This window comes from Thermobia domestica, chromosome 18 (genome assembly GCF_964235325.1).
Source record: "Thermobia domestica chromosome 18, izTheDome1.hap1.1, whole genome shotgun sequence".
Classification (NCBI taxonomy): domain Eukaryota; kingdom Metazoa; phylum Arthropoda; class Insecta; order Zygentoma; family Lepismatidae; genus Thermobia; species Thermobia domestica.
In genome coordinates, this window is record NC_137471.1 from 164,260,419 (window position 1) to 164,273,095 (window position 12,677).

Here is a 12,677-nt window from a genome sequence, read left to right on the forward strand (position 1 = left end):
TTTAAAGAAATATGCAATTGCAATATTAATTGCTTTGAATTGCAATTAAAACGCAATTCCTGTAGCTTTCTTAACTCCATTTGAAGACAAATAACCAATATGTACTCACGCAACAGCAAATATCATATGGCACCATTTTTTTTCTATGAAACGGTAATACATACAAACCCTTTACCAGGGTGTCCACATTCTGGAAAATAAGTGTAAGTCAGGGAAGTAAAAATGTATCAGGTGAAGTCAGGGAAATGGCAGAGTGGTCAGGGAAAGTCAGGAGAAAATCGATTTAGGTCCATTGTTCAATTTTTGAATTTATGAAATAGGGTTGATTTCTTTACTGTTACTGGATGCAAAATGAGGTGTTCTCAATGATGATATTGAAGGAGTCAGTGTTCTCTGATATAGTCGTTGAAACTAATTTTCTGCGAAAAACACATCTAACTACATCCTGGCATATTTGCTCAAAAGGGTAGACGCTGTTCTAGAAGAATTGCATGGTACCAAGAGGATATCTGGACAAGTGGCCGAGAATGCGAAGAAATAGTATCTCCAGCTCACAGTGAAAGCTCAGACTGAAGAATTTAAGGAACACTAGAATGAATTCATAGCCAATGACAGAGAAGGTATTGGACTTGATGAGTTTTTTACTTAGTCTTAGGAAATGGGAAGAACTTCTTTGATTTATGGTCAGTTATGAAATGTGTTTTATCTTCCTTTACGGAAACGCATTTTTTGAAAGTCGTTTCACAATAAATAAAATTCTCATTGTTGACAATTTACAAGAAGAATCTCTCTGGTGGCTCAACGGATCATATATGATTCTGTGATGAGAATAGGTGGATCATCAGGATTAATAATTACAAGAGGCATGATAAATTCAGTTAGAAGTTCAATGAGACAATATCCGGTGTATTTGGAAAAGAAAAGAGAAATAAATGCTGCAGACGAGAAGAGGAGAGAGAAACGGAAAATTCAGCAACTAAAGGAGCTGGAGGAAGAAAATAAAATTAATCTGCGAAGACAAGGACATTCAGATCAACTATGCGAGAAAATATGAAAATAAATTTCTAAATTTGCTGCATTTAACAACTGCAACAGCAAAAGTATGTGTTACATAATGTGTGTGTGTTCTTTTTTTTAATAATCAATAAAATCATGTATGAACTGTTTATTGCTATAGGCAATATTATAATGCTGTGTAATTGGTATTATAATGTGTATTTTTTTTTCATATCTTAAGTACTCTGTATACTGCACACTTTCGTTTGTAACTTTACATTTTGTGCAATATGTACGCCTAATCAATAATGGCCTAATGCACATATTTATAAATTTACATTCCTTTGGAAACAAAATTGAAAAAGAAAGAAACAGAAATGGAATGAATAGAACAAGGCCAACTATGGGTAATGTGGAGGCTGGTGTTTCTTTCTTTTTTCTATATTTTTAAGTTATTCAGGGAAATCTGCAACTTTTGTTATGGAAAGTCAGGGAAAAGTCAGATCTTTTCTCCAAATTGTATGGACACCCTGTTTACATTTCCAAATGAAATTATATAAATAAGGACACTTCAAAAAAGTGGGGGGCAACTGCCCCCTCTTGCCCCCCCTAATCGCCGCCCATGTATATATATATATATATATATATATATATATATATATATATATATATATATATAGTGAATTAAAAGTCTGAACACGGTGGAATAACTCGAGAACTTAACTTCGGATCGAAAAACCAAAAAACACGTGTTCAGTACTATTAAAAGAACTATCTGATGAAACCAAACTCGACCCTCTAGACCCACCCCATGAGGGTTGGGGTGGGATCAACTTTGAAATTTCAAATAGAAACCGAATTTTTGCTTGCAGATTTGGATTCTACGGCCAAAACTATGTAAAGTTTCACCAACACTTTTCCGTCGATGCATAACATGGCGCAGTAATCGAGGAAAATAAATGGCCTTTCAATACTCCCATTTCGGTCATGAGCTTGGTAGTATTTTCGACCTCTGTTCTCGTTCAGTATCACTGGTTCAATTCTCTATTCCTTCTTGTCACTGGAAAAAAGCACAATACACACAGACAGAAGACACAGTGAAAGGCACATCTTCTTCATTCGGTCTTCGGGAAGTATCAGTGTTGCAAACCAGAAAATTCTAAAACAGCGAGCAGAGGGAAGAAAAGTAAAACAATTAAAAGAAAAAGGAAAATTAAAGAGAAGTATAGCTTTTGAAGTATTTGCTTATTGCACTATAGTGTTTTTTCCGACTTGCGTGTCTGAGATGAAAATATATTGATATAATTGTTTCCTAATCGCTAAAATATGACATTCATTAGGGTCGATTGCACCATTCTCTGATAAAGATAAATTATCGGAAAGATCCAACCTTGTCGCGGTAGTATATCTCATCTTACACAAAATAACACATGACCTTGCAGCCAGTGTTACCTTATCTGTCGATTAAAAGATAGCAGGATAGTGTAGAATTGGCCCTATAATGTGCAAATGTTCGAATGGTGTGAAATTGTTCTGCCAATAAAGGTAAGCAGGCATCTTACCACTTTCCTGTGTGACAATAATTTTGCTTTTTTTTTTTATTAAATCCAAAAATAGGGTTAAAGCCGAAAATTAGAATTAAAAAGAAAAGAAAATACGCCAACAAAGCAATGCACACGTTATCGTAGTTGAGTTCGAATCTTCTGGGACAGTATACAGCGAATATGAAAATAAATTGAATTACAAGAGGACAAGAATAATCTCTGTTCTAAAGGTTACTGTTTAATGGATGTTATATGCAGAGAGGTTAAGGCAAAACGAATACGAAGACTGCACACGTACTGTTACCTTACCCATGACAGGATAAGTTAATTTCAGAACTATATTTTGAAGCTCAACCGAACTAGTATCTTGCTGTTTACGAGAAACAAATTTAGAACATCCGACTTTGTTACGCATTAATTTCACTTCGCATCCACTGCTCTAAACATTTTAGACAATTCCTACATAATACACTACACACTTTTTGACGTAAAATTTAAGAAGTATAATATTACTGTTTTCAACATTCACATTAATGTTTTTCCACCCTATTTCGTTTATTGATAGTTCTACATCACTAACAGAATTACTAAAGGATATATCAACACAGTGTTCTCGAGAGAAAATACTGTCTTCGATTGAGGACTCTGAATTTGTATCAATCTTCCTATTACTTGTTGCAAATGAATTCTAATACCGACATCTCTTTCGCTTTAGCTTTGTAAAGTCTTCTTGTTTGGTTTCATCTTTTCTGCAATTGGTGTTAGTATTCTTGTTCGACCACTACTCTTTTTCCCACGGTTGGTTTTATTAAGAGGGATAGGCAGCCTTCGGATAAGGACGGATATTCTGAATGGTTACTAACGTAGTGGAAGATATTGCTCCAAAATATAACAAATGTAGTTTCTTGGATAGTTAATGTAAGCGAGATTTGCGGCAGAAGCTCTGATGAACCATGATCCATACCCTCAGATGTGCCAGCAACATTCCGTGCGGTAAGGTTGTCTATAATTTTCGTTGATGAGACGGTGAGTTTCTGTTCAACGAGGGATTTGGACGGTCATTTACTGAAGAAATCAGGTATTAGTCTTCTGTAAAAGGAACACTGTTGAAAGGGTATTATACAGCTTTTTTAAATTCAGATACGATATTCTATTGTGTCGTAGCACAGGGGTATACCCGTCCTATAAACTCATGAATAGAACGAGGAGAAATAGTTTATTCCTGGATTATTAATCAGCCAGTCATTGCACACCCGATTGTAATGGGTCTTCAGAGGTCCACAAACCGAAACTTCCAAAAGTTGCAGTTTGTGACTGCAATTCGGAGAAAATGTTCATAACACGCCATTTTGGTAATCATGATATTTACGTGATTTTGTGGTGTTAGAGGAGCAATATGATTGGATTTTCTTTCGAATATTTTGAAATTTGGATAATGTGTTCTAAACAAACACCGAATATCTCAGCAATTCAGCATTCATCCATCCAGTGATCCTTGCAAATGTCAAGCTATGAGGTGGTATTTTCTTCAGGAAGAAATCCTTGCACCATACTCTCGAATATAAAAAATTGGAGGAATGCTATTCCTAACTGCATTGAAGGTACATAGGACTATCACTTGTTCAGCACGTTCCGCTCAAGTTACCTGTCCGACTTGTTTCTGTCCTCGTGAAGCTATCACACGTAGCGTTGTGTGTACGTTACGAAATCCAGTTTGATCACAGTTAAAAGTACACTTCAGAGTGAAGTTACATTTCTCATATGCTAACTTCAAATTGTTAAAAAAGTCTGCTTATTGAAGCTGGTACCTCTTGATAAACATTTCATTCCAGAGATCGCAGTTGATCATAACTGAGGGGGATGCTCCATAAAACCATTAAGCCAGTCATATCCCGCACTTTTGTGCACAGTTTAAGATTCCGGCATATTCTTCTTCAAGGCATTTTCGTATGCGTGAGTCAAAGTTCGACCGAACCTCGTTCTAAGCACATAGTTCATCTTACTTGCACTAAGGAGAGTTTCCCACAAAAAAGATTTTCTTGAAATATTACAGCATCTCTATTTGAGTCTTCCTTGTACTTTTTAATATGTCTAGCAAAGGCTGATTTCAATATGTTGTGTTCTCTTGCTACCTCTCGTATACTATTCTTTTTCTCTATTACTATCTTTACGGTTTGCAGAATATCACCCTTTGCTGTTTGTATGTAGTCTAGGTTTATCTTCTTCCACTTGCGTGGCATTTTTCTGAAACAATTGTGAAAAATACTAAATAAATATAGCGTAAGCCAAGCGGAAACACAGGAGTTATAATAAAGCTACCTAATGTTTTCACACTTGTGAGTAGAAAGGAGTGGGACAGTGTCCCAATCCTCCTCAATTCATCATGCCATAATCCTCCCTGTATACCCACTTTTACTACTGTCACTATAAAGCCACGAACTCTGGTATTAGAATCATACAAAAATGTTTTAAATATACTTTCAATAGCTAATTCTCTACTCTTATATTAAATTCTCTACTACCTCTTCACATTGTCAAATATTTTTTATAATATACATCTCACATAATAGTTATCGGCGGTGAAGGAAAATTTGTCTTTGCTTCTAAAACCTTGTGCACATTCAGAACACGGTAGCAATGCTCTTTAAATGTTGCCACCAGATCTGCTAGCAACCACAATGACTTAACACGAATTACCGGAGAGATATATAACTGTCCCACATCTCCAACTTTCCAAACCTCACACTTTTCCCCTATATTTTTGTTGGCTCCCTGATACGAAATTTTATAAAAATTTCATTATCTGAAAGTGCCAACGGTGTACATATTTGAGCAAAATTTTACTTTCGGTCTCACAGCGACTTCAGTCTTGTGATAAAAGTGTAAAACAAAGAACTCTACGTTGCTTTAAGACACAAATTACCTATAAAACACCATTTAGAAATACCAACATAAGTGAAATTATAACGTAAAGGTATGGCGCATATTTGTTTTAGCTAACCACCCGTTCGAGGGTTATGCCCTCCATGGGAGAAATAGAAGTCAAGGGTACTGCGAGAAAGGCGATGGACACAGTCTAAGGGATTTTCAACATTTTATAATAACTTTATGTCATAAATAACGTAAGTAAATAGAACATTACGGTCTTTACAATCGTAATCATAATGGCAGTGGAGAAAGGATACATTGAATTATAGACATCATGATGAATGTATTTGGATTTAAATTTCATAATATTGGGTTGATGAGTGGAATATCTATGAGATGAGTGCATTTGGACGAGACAAACTATAAGATGTTGTAAAATGACGGATGTAGGTTATTCTTTTCTCTTGGGGGCAGCTTGAAGCATTAAGCAAAGGAAATGGGAAACTCTGTTAGTGACAAAGGAATTATTGTGTAGAATATGATTGTATGATATTGTGCGGAGGGTGATAGAGAAGAAACCTTCTGATTAGCGGGAGATCTTGATGATTCTGTGGTAAGGAATAATGATACATTGTAAAGAGGAGGAAGAGGTAGAATGACTGATGCTGTGAACGATATAAAAATTGATATGGGCGTTGATGGAATCGGAGAGGAGTGGATGATGAGGATTGAGCATTCCAGACGTACTTGAGGCAAAGTTTTTCTACATGTAACCAAATGTATGGAAAAGTCACGCGAGCATAGAACTCTGGAGCAGAGCTCGTTTTTTTGATGTAGTATAGAATTCTAAATGTGTGATCTTCGAGAACCTTAAATTTTTGATAAAAGTGGGTAGCTGCCGAAACCTAACAGTATGGCCGTAACTAAGCACAGGTCGAAGAATGACTATATAAGTGCTTAAGGGTAGCTTTGCAGAAATACTCCAGGTTGTGCCAGTAAGACGTTTTAATAGATTGAGTCGATTATATGCCTTTTTGTTGATGTCCTGGACATAGTCTTCCATCTGAGGTATCTCTCTATGGTGAGTCTAAAGTATTAACGGTTTTGGAGATTCTAAGACGGTTTTACGGCAAATTGCAAGAAAAGCTGTATCATCAGCGTATGGAAATAACTAAATATTTTGTGAGGGAAGAGGCATATCAACAACATAAAGTAGATATAAAAAGGGTGAAAGTAAAGAGCCTCAGATATGCCTGAGTGCATAAATATGGCTTGATATGACTGTTGATTAATGTATTCGTAAGTACGGTGGCCAAACATGAAATTGTAAATAAAACATGCGATAAGAAAGCGAAAATGTGGCATTTTTGAAAGCAAACCCTAACGCTACACGTCAATAAATGCCTTTTCTAAATTAAAGAGTACCAGACAGGATGGTTTGGTGGTATTATACTTCTTATGGATGCAGTTGAGGAGACGCAGAAGCTGATCGTTGATGCTAATTTGTGGGCGGGAGCCTGCTTGATGGTGTGGTAAAGATTGTAATGAGAAAGATGAACATGAAGTCATTTGAGGATATTTTTTCCTAGGTTAATAATTTGGTTAATATTCTGTTGAGCTGTATCGGACGGTATTCTTGATTTTAAACAAGAGAAATTTGGATGATTTCTAAGATTGAGCAGTATTGGTGGACTTAGTCTTACATGTCGATAGTTGTTATTGATTTCAGGGTCATTATAACATTTATGATAGATGACATTAGTGATTTGCATGGTAGAAATGAAGGTAGTGAGTGCTTTGTGAGTAGATATGTTGGGTTGAAGATGAATATGTGGTGCATTGAAGTTGAAATGGTCTACAGGATGATAATTAAAATGCTAAGTGAATGATAGAGGTGTGAAAATCTCCTATAATTAGGAAACAAAGGATTCTAGCTTCTTCTTGGTCTCTGTGCAATTCCTGATCGTGATTTAAGAGAGGATAAGAGGTTTGGGTAAATTTACCAGCTAATGCGTTGAAACGCATCTAATATTGCGAAGGGTGTGATATGGCAGAAATTGTTTCAAATTTTAATCCATTGTCGTAATTTATATACTTTAAGATAATTAAACACTGTTCGGTGGAGGGCTCTATGATGCTAAAGAGCTTCGTGGTTGCCACTGCAAACATATTCTGTATAGATTTGACGTGAGTGTTTAACTAGATGAAAGTAGCGCGGAGGAGTTTTAGGATGATGAGGTGATATATATGCGGTTTGAGAGATGAACTGCTCAATTACGAGTTGAATGATTGGTGGTAAAGATTAGAGTGGATTAACCCTTAGAATACCAAGCTTACAATGTTAGGTAAAGTGAGTTATTTTGACCCATTCCTGCTTCTTGTAAAAATATATATCAAGTTTCATTCAGGGAGTTAACATTTCTAACGTACAATGAAAAGGGTAATGTACCTGATTGTTCTTTATATTACAGTACATATTATACGCAGTATACACTGTCAGTGGCGGCTCGTGATTCTTTCAAACAATACTTGAATTATAGTACGGTAACATTAGAAATTTATACATAGAAATACGCTGTCTTTGATAGAAATAAATTCTGTCACACATGCTATTTTGATTACACCTGACAGTCCTTGCAGAGCGGTTTGCTAGTGCAGTGCGCTTTGAAAGCAAGCATGTAACAGATTACATACTTTTGCGGAGTAAAGAATCACGTGCCTTGCGGAATGGTTAATGAAGGAATACCTAAAACATTAGCCCACTACCTCTCTTTGATATTGTAGCATTTCTTTATAAAACATCTTCTGGGCCAAATTGATCCAGTCTTGGTATTCGAAGGGTTAAATTCATTTTCAGCAAAAGGAGGATAGGTCGCTGACATTGTATGAGTTTAGTAAGTTTAGTAGCGATCTACATTCCAGAGGATCTAGAGTGTAGATGAAAATACTGTGGGCGAGAGATCATGTGATCACTATGTCAGGAGTAGTGTTAGATCAGGAACGGATTGGTTTTGGTAATGGGTGAATGAAGCCTGTAGTGGAGGCAGTGGTAAAATTGTTAAAAGCAATTTCTCTCGGTCTGAGCGGCTATGGATGTTAATATTGGAAGAGATCAGGTAATGTCGGAAATTATTAGAAATATATTGGAATGGGAGGGGAATAGAACGACCTGGTAGAACATACATGAATGTCATTGTGACACATAAAGATTTGTAATAAATAGTTATGATTAGATGTTCTGGAATATTAGATGAAGAGTCAATACTATACCATGTGTATACCAGTTAAAAAGTGACATTAGTGATAGTTTGTTGATATTTACTAGGGATATAGTTATGAAGAGACTAGAAGTGTGGGAAGAGGAATTTAATATTAAAGTGAAGAAAAGATTAATTTAAAAGGGAAGGCGGTTAGGGTGGAAGTCAAATCAGGAGGAGGACATTGACAAAAATGTGGTAGTAATAGGTGATGTGACGTTGTCGGATGATGAGAAGAAAGTGTTAAGTTTAGCCTATAAGTTTAAAGTGAAAGAACAAAGATTGGACGCAGAAGAGGTTATATACTCGGTAGAGCAAGCCATAGTTCAAGTTCAGGACAAGGAGATAAGGGATAAGATAAGGAGAAAGGCTAAGGTGATTGTGGAAAGGAACATAAAGAAGCCAAAGGGAAACCTTTCAAAACACCAGTACAGTGTGTTGAAGGATATAAAGAAGCGAAAAGACATATGTATGCAACAAGCGGACAAAGCTGGTGCCATTGTGGTGATGGAAAAACAATGATACAAAGAAACATTGAATGATATCTGTGATGATACTTATGAGGTGATAGGTGAAAGATCTGTTTGTGAGGAAATTAAAGAAAAAGTTTTAGTATCACTAACAAAAGCCGGTTTTGAAAGAGGTCTTAATAAAGAAGGTAGGATACCGGTAATGAAAGATTTTCCAAAAGTTCATAAGGAGGAGGTAAAACTGAGGCCAGTATTAGATTCCCGAGGAAATATATTTGAACCGTTGGAGGAGGAGTTAAAGAAGGTTGTGGAAATGTTAAGGAGGCAACAAGACAGTAGCAGTGTGAAAAATTCGGTTGAGTTAAGAAGAAGGTTGAAGGAAGTAGGACAGAGCAAAGCTAAAACAATCATTTTCAGTGTCGATGTGAAGGCTATGTTTCCAAGTCTAAGAAGAAACAACATTGTTAAAGTCATCACTGAATTGATGAAGGATAGGAAGATCAATGGTTGGAGTGGAGAAGGACTGAAGGAGGCCCTGAAGACTATATGGAATAACAGTTATTGTGTTATAGGTGATAATTTATTGAAAATCAAGGAAGGACTAAGCATAGGTTCCAGGTTGAGTCCAGTGTTAGCAGAAATTACTATGAACGACTGGGAGATGAAAGTAAGGATGAAAGGAAGTGACAGATTAGTGTTTTTTGCTAGATATGTTGACAGTTGCTTGGGGATTTGGAAAGGAACTGTAAGGCAATTGGAAAAGTTTGTAAAGAAATTGAGGATATAGAGAAAGGCATACAACTGGAGCTAGAGATAGAAAAGGAAGAGGCTATAGTTATCCTGGATATGTGAATAAGGAGGAAACAAAGAGTGATATACACAGAATGGTATCAAAAAAGTTGCACGTCGGGAAACTATTGCCACGCCCGAAGTGATGTAGATTACTCGACCAAGAGGAATTTCATCATTGACATGGAGAATAGAATTAAGCAAATAACCAGTGAAAGAGACAAGGCGGAACAGAGTATACAGCCATTCCATAAGCAGGTGGAGAATAATGGATACGATAGAAAGAGGCTAAAATACAGAAAGAGGTGGGAGAAGATAAACGAAGAAAAAGAAATAATCCGAGAAGGAGAGCAAAGTGAAGGAGGAATAGAAGAAAGAAGAAAAATGTGGTGGGGGATAGAAAGTTTGGGAGAAGAAACAGAAATCATTAAAAGAATGCTTAAGAAGATGGGGGCATCTCAACTTAGAGAAAAGGGAGCAAGAGGCTTCTGGATGTAATAAGGAAAAAAAGAAGGAAGAAGACAGAAGAAGAACAAGAGGTAATGAACAGAGAAAAAAGGACTGATTTATAAAATTCAGTGCGGCAAGTGTGATATGTGTTATATTGGGGAAACTGGAAAGAGATTAAGAGAGCGTATAAGACAACATAAGGATGACGTTAGGCTAGAAAGGAACAAAAATGCGGTCTACAAACACGTAAGGGACACGGGACATTCAGTTAATTGGAATCAAGTAAAAATTCTAGGCCAGGAAGAGAGAAGCATAGTTAGGAAATGGAAAGAGCCACGGTTTATAGAAATGGAGGGTAATAAAGCTATGAACTGGAACTCAGGACTGATCATCGACCAACAGTGGAATAGATTGTTGAAAAAGCTTAAAGTATAAGATATGAATACACATATCTATTATATTGTGGTATATATATTGAGTGTCTCACACGTGTTTATGTATTTATTAGTCCATATTAGTTATCTCTATATACGTGTGTGTATATATGCTTATATAAAAAAAAATAATTTATTAGACAGTACATACTACATGGATATGTTACTTCAAGTTATCGGGTAAAGAGAAAGATAAAATGCAGTATATGTTGGTTTGAATTCGCTTCCGCCAAGTAAATCACTTTTTTTAAAAAAAATGTAAGAATGCTTTGCACTTTGAAAAAAAAATCAAAGTGTAATACAGTATCCATTAATGATTGAGCCCTTTTATTAACCAACAAATAAGAGTTGAAATGACGGAGGGAAGTACAGTTGGAAGGATGTTTGACAGAGATATTGCCTTTCACCAACTTCTACAGGGTTTTAAAACCAACACCGACAACGTTTGGGAGATGACTCCTGACACCAAGATGAGACGAATAGTAAACCAACCTGGGTGCACAAATGCTTCCTTTCTGAGTAATAGGCTGCCGAAAACATGAAAAAATTAACTTTAAAGGTCCATAGGTCATAAAATATGGGACGTCCTGTAGTCGGGTCAAGACTTCACTTAGAAACTAATTTGTGGCCTATCCAAATATCCATGTTTCAGAATCCTATGGCATATCCGCAACAATTTTTATAGAGGTAATTGGTGAGTACTTGAACTTATATGCCTGTAGCCAAACTCGCTCTATAAAAATTATTGGTTGGGTACCTTAGGATTCTGAAACATGCATTTTTGCATAGTGCACATATTAGTGCCTAAGTAAAGTCATGACCCGACACTGGTACGTCCCATAGTTTAGGACCTATGGACCTTTAAAATTCATTTTTTCATGTTTTCGGTAGCCTATAACTCCGAAAGGAAGCATTTGTGCACCCAGGTTGATCTATACTTTTCGTCTCATCTTGGTGTCAGGAATCACCTCCCAAACGTTATCGATGTTGTTTTGAAACACCCTATATATTTAGAAGAAACACCAAAAAAGTATTTCACCGAAAATGACATTTTCGTAGTAGCTAGTAGGGAGAAAAGTTAATTATATTCGCTTTGCAGATGCTATGGCAAATAAAGTAGTGATGGTACCGAGACCAAGACTTTTATATACCGAGACGAGACAGAGACCGAGATAGACCTCCATAAATCGAGACGAGACATACGTCAGTCTCGAAAAAAACGGTCTCGTCTCGAATATTGATAGCTATTAAAATTGCTTTTACTCAAACTTTGTTTCGTTGCTGCTAGATAATATGGGAACAGTTGACTCATGTACAGTAGCGTATTTAGGAGTGGTTATCGGACTCAACCTCCTCCCGAAATAAATTTGTGATAATTTCTTCGCATTACACTCACAACAGAAATATTTTTACCCGTTCCTCAAGCCACTCTCGAAACAAAAACCACTGCTGATGTAAATAGGCTTGTCTCTCTCTCTCCCTCTCTCTCTCTCTCTGTATATATATATATATATATATACCTCAATACCGTGACCACCGCCTTTACTTGTTTCCGCACATTCTTTCCTAATGCAAGCGTTGCTTGCATTATTTGTCATCAATATTTCTACTGGAATGAGATGTTTCATTTTGGTAAGTACATCGCTTTTTCTTGGAAATTTGTTGCCGAAGACTGATACATGGTTGAGTGCTGGGAGAGGGATTAATTCTTGCCTTTCGCTGTTGTTCTATCAACACCACGAGGAGATTTCACTCACACAGCTTATGAATAAATGGAGGGAGAGGAGGGAAGGCCACTTATGAGATGATCACTAATACTAGAGTTTTGGTACTGTGTTTGTTGTTCTTCGGGCAAGTCGGCAGCTGTAC

The 12,677-nt window shown here is 36.5% G+C and overlaps 1 protein-coding gene across 1 annotated transcript; it reads left to right on the forward strand.

Moving 5' to 3' along the window:
* The first annotated feature begins 9,337 nt into the window (after positions 1-9,337).
* Positions 9,338-9,922, forward strand: LOC145675354 (uncharacterized). Its single transcript, XM_081745756.1, has one exon. It carries the CDS (start codon positions 9,338-9,340, stop codon positions 9,920-9,922), a length of 585 nt encoding a protein of 194 aa, XP_081601882.1.
* The last annotated feature ends 2,755 nt before the right edge of the window (positions 9,923-12,677 follow it).

Coding starts and splice junctions, on each gene's coding strand:
- LOC145675354 (XM_081745756.1), top strand. CDS start 9,338: ATGAAAGATTTTCCAAAAGTTCATAAGGAGGAGGTAAAACTGAGGCCA.